A 19,069-nucleotide genomic window follows, 5' to 3' on the forward strand; every position below is an offset into this window, starting at 1 on the left:
GAGAGAGAAAGACAAGAACAGTTGACACAGTGTTTCGTAGATGGTGCCCTCGTAATAGGGGATAGAAGCAGCTGGGGGTTGGACAAGGGGTTTCTTGGGGTTCTCGACTCGCGAGGAAAAACGGGGCAGGATCATCGTCGTTAGCGTTATCTCGATGTATTTAGGGCCTAGTTTTAAATGGTTTCGCGATTTATTATTCGTTCGTGGTAACTGTCTGGTGTCGTGAAGTGTTGTCGAGGCGGAGACTGGTCACGGCCATGTCACATTATCACTTTCTCTTGAAGCACGTCACGGCGTTGAAGTAGCACCGCCAGTAGACCCGTCCTTTCGACTGGCCGCGTCGTTGGAGGTCCATCTGGAAGAGAATAATCGATCGTTACAATCACATTTCCGTGTTCGATCGGAATCGATTGTTGCTCCTGACGCGTCTGTATCGAACATGAAACTTGGATAGATGTCCTAATTACTGCCACCGTACGATTGTATGACGCCTTGAGGACGCCCATTTTACGGCTATTTCAGGTCTGAGGCATCTTTAAGTTTTCATTAAGCGGTCTTAAGCCGTCTGTGTGCTATCTGGGTACCGTATATTCTGTATCTTCTCTGGTAACAAAAGGGATTCCCCGCAAAAGAAACATACATTATTATTATTAATTAAAATAAATAAAGTCGCGGTATTAGGGATACTGGGCAGTAATTGGGACGTTTACCCTGAATATGTATAAACAGGGAAGCTTGGTGTAGTTATTCGCGATAAGACCTTCACCGTTTGCTCGTCCCCCGAGGCAACGATCTGCTGCGTGTCCACCGCCGGTGGATGGGACCCGGAGGATCTCGTGTACGGTCTACTGGCCCCGAATTCGCCGGGGCCTCGATTCTGGTTGTCGACCACCTTCTGCAACGCGACCATCAGCTGGTCGAACAATAGGGCCGCCCTCTTCGGCACCACCACCTGCGCAACGGAATGGAAAATTTCATTTCGCTTCGAAACGGATCAGAAATGACCGTCCAAGGCGGCAAAAACACACAGGGCCGCGGTATTACGTCCAACGGGGGCAGTGGTGTGATTACACCGTATGCAAGGATTTGCGGGATAATTGATTGAATGGCATCAAGCGGCGTGGAGTGTAATACACGCGCCCCCGGCGGTCCCGTTTATTATCTTGCTCGTTTCCGTCGGTATTTCCCGACTGGTATGTGTGGCCGGACATTTAATGTTCACGCTAATTAAAATTAATTAGACCGCAGGATAATTGCCGCGAATTTTTTAACTGCCCTTGTTCTGTACCGACCGAGGCCCTCGTTCGTCTCGCTCGAATTTCCCGCCTGGTACTGTTCGAACGAACAATCCAGATCGGATGATCTTGATTCGAGACGGTGTGCAAAATCACTGACGGTGATTTATCACAGTGATCGACGAATCACGATCACGGTCGTGATTTAATTTCATTCACGACTATGATTACGATTTTTTTTTTATCTTGAGCGAATTTGATCACTGCGATCGTAAGTCCTTGATCTTTAACAGAAAAATGTATTTAATATGATTCTACAATGAATTACAGTACTATTTATGTTTTTAAAAATCAGCAGGAACAATCATTAATTTATTCATTATTCCTAATTATTCCTTCACTTTGTACGATCCCAGATAGCACATGGCTTAAAGACGCCATTAAGGCGTCATGTGTTATATGGGAATAGTCCAAGTAGTTCGAAGGGAAATACGAAGCATAAAATTATTGTTACGTTGTTGTTACGGTTGATATTGAAATGCAGAAAGGAAGAATAAATCACTTCCGTTGCCTGCGATAAATCATAGCCCGCGATGCAACTGAGTATTCGTCGTTCAACTAAGAAAGGATTTCATAATTCATTTCAGACTTGTCGGAGGTTAATCTGTTTTCCCCTTGACGTTGATTTCTTCTGTGCAATCTAGGGAATACAATAACGTTTCTCGCGAGTTTGCTGGTATTGTCGCGAGACTGATTTGATTAACCGAGGAAAAAAATTTCTTTGTTGCAGATCGCGACACTGGAGGCTGCGTCCACGCGCAACGGAGCAGAATTCAGCACGGGTGAGTCAAATCAATCTGTTTATCAAGCCACGTAATCGATTGTTGGAAAAAATACGTCAATTAACGCAAATACATGTGAATGGTGCAGATTGCAGAAGCAATTAAAGTAGAAACGACAAAAATCATTAGTGCAAATGATACCAGACACGTTCCCCTTTTCGTGTTTATTTTAATTATCATTAATTAACGCAAACGTTTTCCACAACTCCCTCTATAAATTCCACTCCCACACTGTATTCAACTCCCACATATTCGAATATTCTCACGAAACCGTCAGAAACATACAGTGAAACGCACATTCATTAGCAGACTTCTGAACAAACAAATTAGTTGTCAGAACTTCTATGCAACTTCTATTTAGATATTTTTCATATCATTACTTTCTATCATATTTTCGTGATACATTTATGTCAATTTAAAAATTGTCATTTTGCTAAATAATCTGGTCAGATACAGCGGGCGAAGTTTCTATAAGAGCATTATGATTTACTATGAAAAAAAGTCGGTTTTTCAGTTCTTGGGATTCTTTCCGATTTTCTATCTTTCCGTCATTATTACTAACCTATCCATTAATCGTACTATTACTTAACATTCTGTAAATTAAAAATAGTAATATTATTATAGAAATTTCGTCCACTGTGAAAATGACAGTTTTTCGCGAAGAAACTTGCCGGTATTTCCCTCTACTAGAAAAACAGTCAGCCGAGAAAGCAGCTAGAAACGCCCGGAAATTTTCCGAGGACATCGAAGTTACTCTCACGGATGATCGAACGTTTACTGGGGTGTGTTCCACACGATTATCCGGCCCGCTCGAGGCATCCGGAAAGTTTCGGGAACTCCGTGTCGATCTAATTATCGCGTTGATTACCCGTACGGTGGTTGAAATTCGTTCGGCAATTTACTCCTGCCTATTATTCACGCCGTTTCTCGATCGAAGAAACCGTCCTAGAACCGACAGAAGCTGACAGAGTTTGTTTTCCCGCTTTGGACAGTTCGGGGATCAATTTCGTGGGGAATAACTTCGATTCGCGATGATAAACTTTGATTTCCCAGGGAAAAAAAAAGGGACCTTGGGCAAACAGACGTAAACATACACATGGTATTTCCGCGCGATATTCGTTTCCGAGCTATTTCCCAAAGGGTTTTCCGGGCTTTTATTTCTTCCGGCGACCCGCCGGGAACCACACGACCGGGGCGGTCCCGTGGACGGGTTATTGGCCCATTCGCGGGAGAAACGTAAAGGAGATGATTGTCGATAAAACCAGAGCTGCCCCCGTGCGACACGGCCATTCGATCCGTCGCGAAACCGTTATTAGTTTTCACGGTTGATTTCGGTCTCGGGTGTGTTCGCCACGCGGGTAGAACAGCCCACACGGCGACCCCGGAACCGGAAACCTTCGTGTTTACGTCGGATAATGTGGTACATAGGTGGACTCGATTAAAGAGGAAGTTTCGCCACGGAATATTGGCTTCGTTTTACCATCCGAACCGTTATTGTCGTCCATTAATGAGGGTTTCCGTCAAAGACATCCGATCAAACGCATGGGAGAGATGTAGTTCGATATCAACCGAAAGACCATTGGCTCGGGTTTGTTGGTCGTGTTCCATTGTTCTTTGGATGGAAGGCTCGTCATTTCACACGTGTTTCATCCGTTTATTTGTTGCATAGTTTAAGGTTAATGGTGATCATTAGTATGGTTATTGTTGAGCGGTGTTAATTGTACTTGTATAGCCGACTATTCTGTAATTTCTGGAAGGTTGGGTATAACTTGTTTAAAGCTGTTTAGACCACTTCTTGTTGGACGACCTCTAGATATACTACCTTTGGAGAGACCATCTCTAGATACCAACCTCTAGATGGACTACCTTTGGATAGACCACCTTTGGGTAGACTACCTCTAGATAGACCATCTCTAGATATTAACCTCTATAGAACACCTCTGGATAGACTCACGTCTAGACAGACCACCTCTAGATAGACTAGTTCTGTATAGACCACCTCTAGATACACAATATCTAGATAAACCACCTCTAGATAGACTATTTCTGTACAGACCACCTCTAGATACACAATATCTAGATAAACCACCTCTAGATAGACTATTTCTGTACAGACCACCTCTAGATACAAAATCTCTATATAAACTACTTCTCCAAAAATAGTATTAATCAATTCCTCTATACATTCGTGTGTCTCGCGACTTCCGTAGACGGTATCACCCGCAAAACAAAGAACGAAAGTTAATTTCCTTCGAACGTCGTCGGACAGATCGGACTGTATACGGAGGCGAAGCTGTCATCGTTGCGACCGTTGGCGATCGACGCAAAAAGTGTCTCGGTGGGGCAAGTCGCGAGTAATTAAAAAAAATACTCGTTGTAGGAATTAGCGAGAGCGTGGCGGGAACTCGGAAGCAATTAAAGAAAGAACGTTAAGACGGGACGGGTGAATCGCTCGGGAGGAATTAGGAACGATCGAGGCTGGAACTGATCCGACCAGACAGGTGTCACGGCTCTCTTCGCGGAACGGTTGTGCAGCCGAGAAATCCAACGGCAAGCCGTGGGATTTATTACGTCGCTGAGGTTTTAAATTTGTCACGATTCTGGATTTAAGAAAGGGATTTAGAGAATGAGATCTTGTCGTCTTTGGAACAGGAAGACGTCTTGGTTACCGAGAACAATTTCCCCAGCATCGGATGATTAGTGTCCGTACGATCACAGTGATGTTGTATGTCGTTCTATACGAGTTCCGACAAATTATCAACCACATTTTACACCCAACAAATTACTATCCAGTTGGATTGGAATTTTCATACACGGTTTACCATGGGCGTAGCCAGGGGTGGGCTCAAGGGGAAAAACATTTGCCCCACCCTGCGAGAAAAAAAAATTGAATTTGCCCCTCCCCCCCACTCTCCTTTCCCAGAGTTACAAAATTTTTGCATAGTATTTAATATTGCAGTATAATTTGAAACACGACCAACAGCCTCTATTAACAAAACTTATACTGGGATCTTAATTATACGCAAAAATTTTGTAAAATTATTTAAATAATCCAGCCTCTTTGCAATGTTTTAATTGTGAGTTATCCCGTATTTGACAGTCAACGTGTTAAATAATTCCCTGGAATTCGCTAAATCGTCTTGTTTTTCTCGACCAGTCGACGTTTTCGTTCGATTCTCGAGGCGTTCCCCACAAATAACCGGCCTATTCGCCAGGCGAGGCAGAAGGATCGTCTCTCGATCTTTTATCCCGAGCGTGGTCGCCGTCAAATCACGCGGCATCGCTTGACGCATCGCGTCACCCGAAAATGGATGACTCCTATTCTCGGCCGGGGGTGGACGGCTTGACGTGAAAAGGATACAACTTTCGATCAGGGAAAATTCGAGATTACACGACGTTAACCGTCGCGCCATCCCCGGATGGATCTCGTGGCGAGGATCTTGGGCAAAGTGATTTCCGGTGAAATACCTAGCGACGGTTCTTGGCCAGGGGGGATTGTGTCATCGTTTATTCCTGGGCAATTTTATCGAATTTCACTTCTCTACACCTGTTTCATGAGGTTCACGGTGTGTACTGATTTATTTAGAGGAAGAATCCTTTGGCACAGGCAGGAGAAATGGAGAAAAGGCGAGTGTTCGTAGAGGACGATATGTGATTTGTGAACTGAGTCTTGCGTTTGTGAATTTAAGGAAAATCCACCCAGGATGATTTGATAATTAATTTCTTGTAGGTACGATCGTTCGGGTCTAGCCTGTGACAGTGTACAATTTATAAGTGCAGTTTTGTGAGAATTCTAACCCTTAAGTTGTGAAACAAGGTCCGACGAATCTCATGAATATTTTTCGCATATTTTATTTTTGTTCAATATCTACTTAAGGTAGCTTCCGTGTTTGGTGTATCCATCTGGGGCCCCATGTTAGCGATTTTACAAATTTAATTTGAACGATTAATATTTTAAAGTACTTGAAAATACTTAAATGGAAAAAAATTTACAAATAAAAAAACAATTAACGCTCTTGTGAAACAGTCTGTATTATATGGGGTCCTCAGAGGAACAAGATCTTCGAAAATCGGCGTGGATCGATCGTCAGGCCACAGGAACCCGCCTGGAGCCCTCAGAACTCCGGTGGAATTCGCGGAACGCGTCGAATCGCACGAATTGAACATTAACACGCATCCACACCCGACCATGGGCGTAACCAAGGGAGGGCAGGGATGGCAAAAAATAGCTTTTTGTTCCACCATACAAGAAAACAATTAGATATTGCCCGCCCCCCCCCCTCTTCCCAGAGTCACAAAATTTTTACGTAATATTTGAAACACGACCAACAGCCTCTATTAACAAAACGCATACGTTTTTCAACGATTTATGACTTTAAAAAAAGAAAGTAACGTATGTCTGGCTACGTACAGCCTTTTTCACTGTGGCAGTCGATGCGTTAATATTTTCGCCCCCCTTGGAAGAATTACAAAATTTTTGTGTAATATTTAATATTGCAGTATAATTTGAACCACGACCAACAGCTTCTATTAACAAAATGCATACAATTTCAACGATTTATGACTTTAAAAACAAAATTAAGCGTGTCCGACTACGTGCAGCCTTTTTCACTGTGGCAGTCGATGCGTTAATATTTTTGCACCCCCTTAACTGATAAACTGGCTACGCCTATGTCCTCAACCGTTCTCGACTCGATCGAGTCATCGTGCAACTGTGCGTGTGCGTTTGTGTATACCTGTGTGATGCTTTATATTCGTCACGGATCGAGTCCGCGAACGGGCGTCCTTTTGAATTCCGAAAGGCCGTCCCGGTTCCCCCGTAATCGCATCGAGCCGCGCGTCGACGAGAAGAGGGAAAAGCGGGGCCGCCACGCCGATGGTAAAATAAGGGCATCGGTGGTAATCAAGGTCGCGTTTAATTGCGGCATTCATCGAGGCGAAATACAGTCGAGGTGTCACGCGGATATTTCATCGTTTGTCTCTTTTCCCGTCGAAAACGATCGTGCGTGGATCGTCGCGAGGACGTAGCGTCGCGGTGATTCAACGTCGACGGATACCAAAAGGAGTAGAAAAAACGGGAGTAGGAAAAGGACCCTATTAAAATCCATGGTAAATTAACATTCTGTTTAACATTTATTTCCGTACTTGAAATAAATTTTCCAAATGACAGAAGGCCATAGTTTTTCACCTAGCGGAAGCTGAGGTTGCTCATGAGGGATGGGAAAATTTATTATCTAGATCATAGGTTCCCAAAGTGGGCGCTACCACCCACTGGCGGGTGCTGAGAAGATTATTTTATTTGTTTTTGTCTTTATATTTGATTAAAAGTTATTTGATTTTCTTTATATTTAATCTAATTTTTTTAAGATTCAAAGAATACACGCACAATGACATTTGGGAATTTTGATACCAGAGATAGTTTATCCGAAGACGCTGAACAGAAAAAACTTTGCAAAGGGGGCATTTGGCAAAGAATTATTTAATCTAATTAACTGTTCAATGCTCAAGAACACGACCTTAGATACTGCTGCTTTTCACTATCTATTATTCGAATAAAATTCTGCCCAACTCTGATGAGTGTACATATACGAATGAATACAGTAATGCCCCGATGAGTGCGACAAAAAGGTTTTCATCCCTTCATAAATTAATTTTTTCCACGAAGCTGACCCTCTGCTTAGTTTCTATTTAATCTATTTTAATTGGTCCCAGAAGGGTAGCCTCCCAGTGGTGGGAATTACGTCGTTGTTCCTGTCGCATTCATCGAGGAATCACTGTATTACGTTACGATAAAAAAGAACGGTTTCCCAAAAGGAAACTCGAGCTCAGGATAATCGCTCGAGACAAAGATAGAAGGCTTCTTTGACGCTAAGAGGACCGTAAATGACATGCGTACATATACATATATGTATACATATACGCACATACAGACACGAGATTACATGCAACTCTGGCAATGAAGAGGACCCTCAGCCCTCTGTTACAAAGGAGACGTGGTTCCAGCGTGTGTTTAGGGAATCGATCGGCGACGAGAACGATTTAATTAAAATCGATGCTTTCATCGAGACTTTGATGCACGCCGAGCTTTATTCCAGGAGTGGGGGGATCGCCACCTTATCGATAATTAAATCATAAATGCGTGGACGGTTCCACTCGTTGATTTTCTCGGTAATTGAATCGTGACTGCGCGCATTCGACGTACCCCGTCGATCGTGGTTCCGTTTCGTTTCGATCTGACGCGTCGAGGCGGAACAGGAAACGTGGATCCGTTACCAGTGTTGAAAAGGTAGCACAGATTTCGGTGGCGACGCTGAGATCTATTCCTCGAATGGTCATCGGTGGACAATCTGGGACCATTAAAAGCTCCACACCTTAGAGGAGCCATAAATAATTTTGATTTGTTATTCAAAAGGATCACTTAAACATTTAGATTCTCTTGTGGTGGTACTAGAAACGAAATTCATCGTCGATTTCTGTATACAGATTGAGTCACCTAAGATTTTCACTTGAAATATCCCCGGTATTTCGAACGATACGAGGAAATGTGTAAGAGAAAAAATTGTTTACTTCAACGGAGCAATTATTCTGACACAGAAGATATTTTTTTCTAGGTTGTACTTTCCAATATTAATAATATAAAAATTCTTCCCTTCCATTCGTGGATTCTCTCCACCAGTAAAGGAAACTGGAGATAGATACATCCCTCGTTCCCAGCTCGACCCATTCACGCAGCGATTCGAAACGAATGGTGGGGTGAATTGTGACGCACAATAAATGGGCGATTAAACAACGTTAAAACACTCTGACGCCGTTCGTAACGAGACCCGCGTGTTCCGTATGATTCCGCCCTCCCCCCACGCGATCCCGAACGTTATACAGGATGTCCCAGTACTGATGGTACATGATAAAATAAGTCGAAAATATATAAAAACTTTTTTTTCACTAGAGTCTTTGTCTTCGAAATAATCGCATTTGAAAATCTGCTGGATACAAGTGCAATTGAATAGGACTTGGCTATCGTGTCTGTCCATTGAATTCCGTTTCTACTTAAAACCATGGATAAATGCACGCGTTTTAGATTAATTTTCAAAGTCGATTTTCTCGAAAAGAAAGCTTGAAATGAAAAAAATTTATTCAATATTTTCAACTTATTTTCTCATGTAGAATCACCCCCTCCCCTATTGTACCATCAATACTGGGGAATTCTGTGTTTCCGTGATCCACGAGATAATGTATGCTCGTCGCCCACTGACGGGACACGCACGCGACAATTACGCTGGCATTCGTCGGCGTTAGAACGGATTTCGTATTCGTTTCGATACCTCGGCATCGATCTGTCGACCGGTTGGTATCCTTCGATCGTTTGCAGCGCGTATCGTCGAACAATAATCGCGTGTTAAACCGCTGATTCCGGCAAATTTCTTGGTTGCTAATTTTAGCGACATCGTTGTACGTCACACGCTAAAATTAATCGATTTATCGTCTGTCAGAGGGGAACCGTCGGTCGATAACGGTCCTGCAAATCCGTGACGTTTTCCGTTTTAACGAATTCCGAATCGTTTACGTTTTGACGAATATGGAAGAGAATGGCCGGTGGATCGACACGATGAATCTACTGTCGCTCTTGGATCGAGAAACTGGGGATTTACAGATGTAGATCTCATCTTGTGTCAGGGCGGCAAAAATATTAACAAACATCGACTGCTACAGTGAAAAAGGCTGTACGTATCCAGACACACTTTATGTTGTTTTTAAAGTGATAAATCTAGGTCTAAAAAAAGGTGCCTCCATGACTGCCATTATATCAGCTACGTCATCTCAAATTAAAATATGAGGAAGATCTGTACGAACGTTGCTATTGCCCGTACTAGAATGAATAAAAAATATTGAAAAATAACAAAATGGTGGAGTCTTGCAAAAAAGTGCCGATTTTCGCGAAAAAAGTCAACCGTTTATCAAGTTTCAAAATTCCAATTTTACAAAAGTGTGGTTTTAAGAAAAACGCGTTTAAAGTTTCGATTTGAAGGCTAATAACTTCCTTATTATTTCGAATCGGGTGAAATCCTTTTGGTTTTGAAATATTAAGCCTTCAGAAAATGTATTAAAGAAAAAATTGATTTGTTTTACCCTTCACAGTAGGGAGATTTAAAGGAAGTTAGTCAACTAACGCAATTACTCAACTAGCCTTGGTCTCCCCTAGACTCAGCAGCCCCTGTAAATCGATTTTTGAAATCGAGACCGTACCATTTTTCTTTTGTTTGCTTCTGTATCCTCCACTTGTTGCCGCGAACGATGTATGGGCGTTTATTGGCCTTCTGGAAAATGGCGGCGAACGATCTCGATTACAGGTTTCATTGGACGATTAGACCGTGTCGTTCGGCTAATCGACGTGGGGAAAGTCGAGGGTGATTTTTTCATGCCTGGGGAAATTGAAATGGGGGACCGAGGAAACCGGAAGTAGCCCGAAATCACTGTTTCGGGAGGGTTTGTAACTGCCTGGTATTAATACCGTACGGCCCTACGCGCAAGTTCTTTATTTCGGTTCTCGTCGAACCTGGAAATTATTTTCTCCCTTCCGTAGTCGGACGTTTCTGTTCAGGAAAAAAGGTGAAAATTCCGAGTTGCTTCTGTTCGTGGAACCGTTTAAAAAACGTCGAGCTTAGCCGCGCTTTCACGGGCTCCTGTCGATGAAACTTTATTCCTGCGAAGGATCTTCCGTAAACTTGTCGAAGTCATCTTCTTCTTGTTTAAGAAGTTGGCCGACTGGTCAATCTTTGGTAAATGCCTCGTTAAGAAAATTAATTCTCACCGAGTGCAAGTTTTTCAATCGTACGGAGAACGTTTTCTTCGTCGAAAGAAATCGGTGCGAAAAATTATCACTTTGCTACGTCACCCAAGTAGGGGTAACATTAAAAATAAATCGTTTGTAGAAGTAGAATTTGATGATTTTTAGTTGTGCGAGTTTGTTATTTATTATTACCCTCTTACTGGGCACGATTTAGTTTATCTTACACATTGCAAAGGAGGGTGGATTATTTAAATATCGTTACAAATTTTTTTAGTATATTTTAAAACAATATCATCTAAACGTCCGTATTTCCAACGATCGATAACTAAAAAAAAAAAAAAAAAAAAAAAAAAAAAAAAAAAAAAAAAAAAAAAAAAAAAAAAAAAGAAACAAGATAAAAAGCGTGTCTGACTATGTACGGCCTTTTCCACTGTGACACAGTGAACGTGTCGAAATAAATCCCGTCGCGTCCGCTGCTCTAAAATAATTTCCTACATTTTCAGAACGTATGGGAAAAAAGTGAAATTCCATTACCTCGCTCTATCATCCGCTGTTCAGTTCAATATTATATTCGCTGCACGGGGATCGAGTGAATACTATTCTTTTTTTATATCCCCGACAGCCGTGGAATCGAAACGATCGCGAGGCCGACGAACTCGAATAATATTTATATCCATCCTCCACTGAAATTGTCGATCGAACAGAACTGAGAGGGGCGTTCGTTTCGATACTGTGGAAAACCGCATGAAAACGCAACTTTTTGGTTTTGGTCTCGCAATTCACCGAGGGGAGGCGAAAAGTTTGACAGTTTTGTCGCTGGTACGGGACAAGGGACGTTCGTTTACGAGCGATTAAAGAGGATCCACGGGCTGAACGAGGCAGATGTTGCTGCTCGTAAATACGCGTCGAGCGTGGAGATGGAGGGTGGATTCGCGACACCACTGCGGAACCGGAAGTAAGGAAGGCGCGGGGGTGTAGAAATTGGGACGGGAATTTATGCGCGTGGACGCTTGTTGCTCGTGGATACTCGAAGAATCTCGACGGTTTCAGGGTATGGGACTGTCGTGTGAATGAAAAACGGGGGTGGCGAAATATGCATTGTTCTTATTAACACTAGAACTACCACACCAGTCAAAATGACTGGTTTTATAATTTCATTGCAAAATTTCTACTTCATGTTACATTTTTTTCCGCAATGACTATTCCAGCGATAACTAAAGGTGTAATATAATGAATTTTATTTTTGTTCTATTTATTAGGGTTGCTAAATCTGAATGGGAGATGCAAGAAGTGTACATACTTCTGAAGTGTCCAACAATTTTTAGGCCTTAAATGGTTTAAGGTCCTTAAACCTCAAGTGGTCTTAAAGTTACTATACGAAAAGTATGATTAGATATTATCATAATTAGATTCATTAAAATATAAAGTTCTTAAAATTGATAATACATACAGTGGGTAAAAAAACGTATTGGTACATCCTTTAAAACAGAACAACTCTTTCAAAATTGGACCAAGTGTCCTGAGTTTCTTTGCGAAGTTAGAAGGAATAGTTTACTAAATAATGTGGTTTCACCCCTTAAAGTCGCGTATCAGCCGATAAAAAAAAATTCGTATCCCTTATTTTTGACTGTATTAACAGACATACGAAGTTTCATCGAAATCGGAGGGGGACACTTCCATGCCTTCCCTTGTTAGTTAAGGCAAAAGAACGACCAATACGGCTATTTATCCTCGTTTACGAGGGGAAAGATAGGGTGGAGAGTCTGCCACGGAATAACGAGGAAAACTGATACGCGACGTCGTCGTCGTCGCGTCGTCGACGGACAAACTCGTGGTCGAGACTAATCTTGGGTAGCACCGTGGCGGGATACATCGTTTCCTCGGCCGCAAATAATACGCCGTCGCCGCGACGAGTCGATTTAACGATGATTAAAGCCAGCTCGTGCGTCGGCGAACGTTTGTATTTTATTAGCCGACGCATAAAACCTATTGCCGCGAACTTCGGAGCCGGCGACGAGAGGATCCGGTCGACGTACATCTAACACAGTGCCTGTATCGATCCTTTCTTTTTTATTTTTTCGCGATCCCACCGTCGTCGTCACCCTCGGTTGATTACAAGCTCCGTAATCCGGACGAATTGCCCGACCACCGGACACCAACCTAATTTCTCCGACGGACACGCAGTCGTCGCGGTTAGTCGACTTAACTATACCTACTTCGATCCCTTTAGACTTCGTTATCCTTTCGCTGGGCGATCTTGCTCACGGAGAATGTATGGTTCACTGGTCGGATGTAATTAGTTTTGGCGGCTGATGATGTGGAAAGAAGGTTATTCGGTAATAAATACGAATAACAGAGGAAAAGAAGAATATTTTTTTACTGTATCTTAGTGTTTGTTTAGCGAAGTTACTGTCGTAGTTTTAATGGTTGAAATTCTATCTACCGTTATAGGAATTGAAAAAATACCGGTATTTATTTCAGTTTGCGGTAATATGTCGGTTTCGGTGTAAATTTCATGTCATAATACCGTTATCAAAATCATACCGGTTCAAGTCCCTGGATTGTGGGCACTGGAATAAAGGTCGAGATCGAGTCGACGCGACACCTTCCCAGAGACTTCGACGCTGGAAATGTCAGCGTCTGTCTTGACTCGTGTCCCCTCCCCAGATCCATAAAAATCGTGGGAAGAAGTCAGTTTCGCGTTTCGAAAGCGTCTGCTGATACATAAACAGTATTTCGTAAAGCGATCTACTGATGGTAACAGAAAGACGGTGGCTACGACCCCACGAACGATCTTATTAACTCCTTAACGAGGATGAAGAGCTCGCGGTGACCTTTGGGCGAAACCGAGAAACAGGGGGACGTAGCGGTGGATGAAGGTGTACGAGTAGCGAGACGTTATTTTAAGCGACGACGTGGCAGGAATAGGAAGTTCGACGGTCGAAAAATCAAGATTTCTTTCAACGTTCCTCCATTGCCATCTACACGTTCTTTGTCCCCCAACGCTCTCAGTAGATTCGATAAATTACACAATAACTTTTATTTTTATTAATTACAGAACACCTTTCGGTAAACGATGGTTTATCGCGAGCAGAGTTGGGCAGAATTTTATTCGAATAATACATAGTGAGATGCCTCAGTACCCAAGGAGTTTTGAGTTTTAAACAGTTAATGAGATTAAATGATTGTTTATCAAATGTCGATTAATTCAAGAGGATGTGTTATTTTATTATAAAAATGGAAATTTCCACGTTAAAAATGGCGAAGTACTTCTGCATCTTTAATTCGTTATTCGAAACTTTTCATCTAGACAATGAATTTGCCCATCTCTGATCGCGAGGGCACGATCAAACGGCGATTAATCTTCAGCCTTGTGTCGCGAGTGGACCGGGTGACTAATTAGCGTTGTAGTTGGAACGTGTCGCGGTCTTATTTCGTCGATGAAATGGAGACGTGATTAAATACAGTCGGAAGTTTATTTATTAATTAACCGACTCTGACCAGGCGTTTCTGCGAGTTAACGCCAACGGTTCGCTAACAAGTCGTGGGAAACCAGTCCGTTTTCCGAAAGTTGGATGGACAGACAGATGGACAGACAGATAGACAGACGGTTTTCGTTTCGGTGAAACGGGGGAGGATGGAACGAGCCGTCGAGTCCAGAGGGTTATTAATTGAACAGATTCCGGAAAGGCTCGGGCGACGCTTTACGATAACGACAATTATACTCGTCGAAATCCTCGGTCCTCCTTCGATTATCCAGCTACCACCCACTCTGCTTCTCGCGGCAATTATAACTTTCTAATTCGAAACTGATCCGGAGGGCCAGGATCGATCGATCACGGCGTTGGACCACAGTGGTTGCGTCCCTTGATCGAACGTCGCTGGTGAAAAAACCGAAATAATGCGTAAAATATAGGGCAAGGGGTTGATAAATAAGGTAACGACGTCTAGAAAGACTTGAAAAATTTCATCACCTCGAACAACATTCATTGCACGAACTTCCCAAACAATAGAACATTTACAATTAGAAATGAAAAAGGAATACGAATATTATCTTCCCTAATTTTAACGAAAAACACTGTTCACCTGTTTATTTAAACAGTTAGAACTTGTTCAATTTTCAACGACTAATTGGGTTCGAAGTAGACTAAAGAAAAACGTTCTGAAAAAATGAATCCGTTCACAGGGACAATTGAACATTTTCACGTCCATGTCCGTATTTATTTTTCATTTTTTCACGAGACGTGTCCAGCGAGTTACGTTGTTGATTACCTCTAAACTTACCGAACCCTTCGGTGAGATATGAATTAGAACGGCAAAACCGGTCGTTTGACCGGTCGTGGTAGGTTTATTCTTAATTACTTCCCGCAACGAGAGAGAAAGAGAAGTGAACGTTTAAGGAATAGCTTCGAGAAAAAGTTAATTACTCGCCCCTCCCCCAGTTGCAGCTCGTTGAATGCTCGAGCAAGAATGTCAGAGGAGCTCGTGGACCTTAAATCGTGGTTTGCGCCTGACAACCGGCGAATAGTTCGGTGAAGGTAGCAGACAGAGAGGAAGGGGTAGAGGGTTCACCGAACCTCGTAGATACTCCTTTTTCACCAGAGAATTGTATGACAGTAATCACATCTGAGATTGTCCCTTTGGCGAGACACGGCTGTCCCAAAGATACGACAGAAGACAATCTCGGAACGTGCAGAACGATCCAGATGAAATCTCACCTGGTTCGATGCCTCCCCCCACCCCCTTTTTTTTTTTTATCATCGCGTGAAATTGTAACAGAGATACCAGGAGAGGATTTTCTCTGTGTCATTTCGAATTACGACGAAAGAAACGGAATACGACGACGATGGTCTCGGTTTACCCTCCAGACTGATCCACGGGGAAAGAAATTGGCGTCGTCCGCGAGGAAACGAACCGCAAACCCCGTAATGGAGGAAACTCGAGAAGAACAAGAGATAGATTTCCATGGTTGGTACTATAAACGTCGAAAGACAGTCGAAGCAATAATAACGTGACCAACGGATTGGGTATTCCGTAGCGTATACAGGGGGTCTCGCCCGATTTTGATATCTTGATTTTCTCGCTATTGTTACTCGGTGTAAAAAATGTATCAGCGGAGGCTTGATTGGTATCGAGTGGAGCATATTCTGATGTTATTAGTTTTTTCGTGAGTGGACGCGTTAAGGTCATATAAAGGTCAACTTTGTTTGTTTAAATGGAATGAGGTATTTTTTAATACATCAATCAATAAAAAAAGTATTAACCTATGTATGTCGAAAAGTTAGTAGTTCAGGAGATATTTCAATTTAAATAATTCTAAAACACCATTACTGTCACATTTGACAGAGACTGTTATTTCTTTACAAGCTATCGAATCGTATATTACAAGTCCAAATCGTGCACTTTTGACCCCTTATCCTGCTATGCCCTTTACTATTTCTGCGCGTTCGTTTTTGCTGCAGCGTTTCCCACTGTTTTTACTTTGTACTTTCTTTCGTTTGATTCCAGCCACCGTTGCAGTTTAAAGATACCATTGCTCGCTGAAGAGTGCCAATTAGGTATTGTTATCGTTACTCAAGATGTTGTTTCGAACTCGACGATCCGTAGCAACGAACGCCTTGTTTAATCGAGACGCCCGTAACTAATTACGATTTCAATCGAGACTGCTGTTAACGAAGGCCTCGAGAATATTGTAATTAAGTTTTCCGTGGTCCTTTCTCGAACGAACACCCTTCGGATTATTCCGAATTCTATTATTCTCATGGTCAACGCACCGATCCTCGACGTATCTATTCCTAATCGAGGAAATAACTGTGATCATCTGAAATCAGGATCCCACGAATTTCAATGAAAATTTGGAGTCATCGAAGAAAATTTGGAATCTTTGAAGAAAATTTGAAATCTCCGACGAAAATTTGTGATCTTCAAGGATAATTTGGAATCTCCGAAGAAAATTTGGAATCTCCGAAGAGAATTCGAAATATTCAAGGAAAATTACTAATTTTCCTGGTTCCATAACCATTCTACAACCTAGCAGTTCCATCGAAACAAACGATTTCGGAATTGCTCAGAACGCGACAGTAAGGTAGGGATCGTTAATCTTTTTGGTCGAGAAAGAAGCCAATTTACAAGACCCTTCTGACAGATGCGCGAACACGCGGAAACGTGCGATCCTACTTGTTGAACTCGAGTCGCGATCACGCGACGCCGTCGTCAACCCTCCATTCACGAACGATTGACACGGATGGTTCGACGGGTTGGTGGAACCACGGGAGAACAGGAGGAAAACCGTAGTGTCGAAGTTGGCCATCGTGTCTCCCGTTAACTCGAGGTAATTAAGGAGAAATCGAACTCGAATTCCAAGGAGTTCGAACGCGAAGAACGAGACGAAGATCGAGTTGCAGTTCACGCTTGTTACTATCTGTGTAAATCTCTTGCACAATTGAAACCAACGTGAAGAATATATACTTTCGACACTCTTAATCGTCATTGTTCGGCCATTTTTTAAACGTTCGATAATTAAACAACGATATTAGATAGCATTCTAGGCATAGACGTGTAATGTTACAAAGATGTAACTTAAACTTTGCTGTCTTTGATCCTATTTACCGAATTTGTGAAATAGCGAATTCTTTCTTTAGGGATGTTAACTTTTTTATTGGCTCTATCCACAGTCTTTCAAATACAAAGTTGGTAGTGCCTTGTAATTACCATTTTGCTTTTCTCTTTGTAATTACCATTTTTCCTTCCTCTTTGTAATTACCATTTTGCTTTTCCCTTTGTAATTACCATTTTGTTTCTCCCTTTTGTATTTTCCAGTTGTATGTTTCATTTAATTTTCGTCCGATTTAGGTTTTATATAAACATGTTTACATTCTTTTTTCTCTTGCATTTTAATGCGAATTACCCCGTAAATAAATAAATAAATAATATCTAGACTACCCGTTCTGAATGTCTTCCATAGTCAGGCCGTGTGAAAAATTAAACAGAGTTTGGTCACCAACCTGTCTTTTTCTAACGACTCGTGGTAGCGATAAAGAAGTGTTCGTTGCCCAGGAAACACAGAAGTGGAGGTAATAAAAAGGAATGAATGTCAGACGAAGGCAGAACGGTAACCTAAAGCATGCCATCTCTTTCAAATATTTGACAGCCAAATACGCGGTCAAGGTATTGTACGTCTTCCAGGCAACATTTCATCCGAAAATCGCTCGTTTCCATCGTTCTCTCCCTTCGCCAGGAAAACAACAAGAGACCGTCTGACACGGGAAACCCTAGAAAGATGAACGAGAGAATCTCGAGGGTTGCCAAGATAGAAGTTGGGCCAAGTGTCAAATATAAAGAAAAAATACGTCGAAACGACACCCCTCGATCGTTTACACTCTCATTCCGTCCAGCAATGTAACACCATCCCCCCCACCGTGTTTCGATACCGATTCAAACACCGCAGCAACATCGAATCGACGTTGAACCTCCCACGAACCAAGGCAATATATTCGCAACGATAGCGAATATTTCGCAGCAAATAAATTCGCAACAGTTTAAAATCCATGGAATTTTCGCCAATGCGAAAAATTTCCGGTAAAATTTATCTATAAAAAATCAATCGCTGTATGATATTAGAGAATATTTTTCGTTGGTTTGTGGGAGCTTTTAAACGAAAGGTTTTCGCTATTCACGTACGAAGAAGGTTTCAGCAATAGTTCAGATAGGAGAATCGAGGGGAATACAGGAGTTTGCGAATTACTCACCGGATACTCGTCGTACTTGGTCGAATAGTCGGGATAGTCGAGGCTGGGCGAAGCGTTCCTCTTGCCGAGGGCGCGTTGCCCGATCGTGCCAGCGATGATCGGCACCATGGCCACCACCACCAACGGGATCACTCCGTTACCCATCGATCTACTTCCACGAAGAGACAATGAAAAGAATCGCAGGGTCGACGAGGTGTTACAGAATCCGTGGTCCCAAGCACCAGGTGATACCAGGTGTGCTTCCTGTGGAGGAGAGTCCTTCAACTGTCCTAGAAGTTCTTCCGTAGTGTTCACTTCGAATATCTGTACAGATCTTCGTGGCGAACGAAAGAACGTCTTCCTGTCACCCTTCCGTTCTTCTGAAACCAGAGATCCCCTCCGATGTGATGGCCGAATTGACTGCCGATCTCTAGATACGATCTCGAATAAAGGTAACACGAGGTGGTCGATTCTTTT

At 42.5% G+C, this 19,069-nt stretch overlaps 2 protein-coding genes across 3 annotated transcripts in view; one reads left to right on the top strand and one right to left on the bottom strand.

The window, feature by feature from the left end:
* Window positions 1–62: 62 nt before the first annotated feature.
* LOC107192911 lies at window positions 63–18,757 on the bottom strand. Of its 2 annotated transcripts, none has more exons than XM_015582266.1 (3): window positions 18,614–18,757; window positions 767–952; window positions 63–355 (listed from the first exon to the last, which is right to left on the bottom strand). In XM_015582266.1, the coding sequence occupies exons 1-3, from the start codon at window positions 18,755–18,757 to the stop codon at window positions 269–271; spliced, it is 417 nt and encodes a 138-aa protein (XP_015437752.1). In that variant the 3' UTR covers window positions 63–268. The 2 variants fall into 2 exon arrangements, with proteins under 2 accessions (XP_015437752.1, XP_015437751.1); XM_015582265.1 differs by having other exon boundaries at window positions 761–952.
* Window positions 2,033–19,069, top strand: part of LOC107192912 (prohormone-1) — a 45,886-nt gene continuing 28,849 nt past the window's right edge. The window contains exon 1 of the mRNA XM_015582268.1: window positions 2,033–2,077. The gene's annotated coding sequence lies outside the window, so the exon portion shown is untranslated. The remainder of the gene's footprint in view (window positions 2,078–19,069) is intronic.

The sequence above is a fragment of the Dufourea novaeangliae genome, unplaced genomic scaffold (genome assembly GCF_001272555.1).
Source record: "Dufourea novaeangliae isolate 0120121106 unplaced genomic scaffold, ASM127255v1 scaffold439, whole genome shotgun sequence".
Classification (NCBI taxonomy): domain Eukaryota; kingdom Metazoa; phylum Arthropoda; class Insecta; order Hymenoptera; family Halictidae; genus Dufourea; species Dufourea novaeangliae.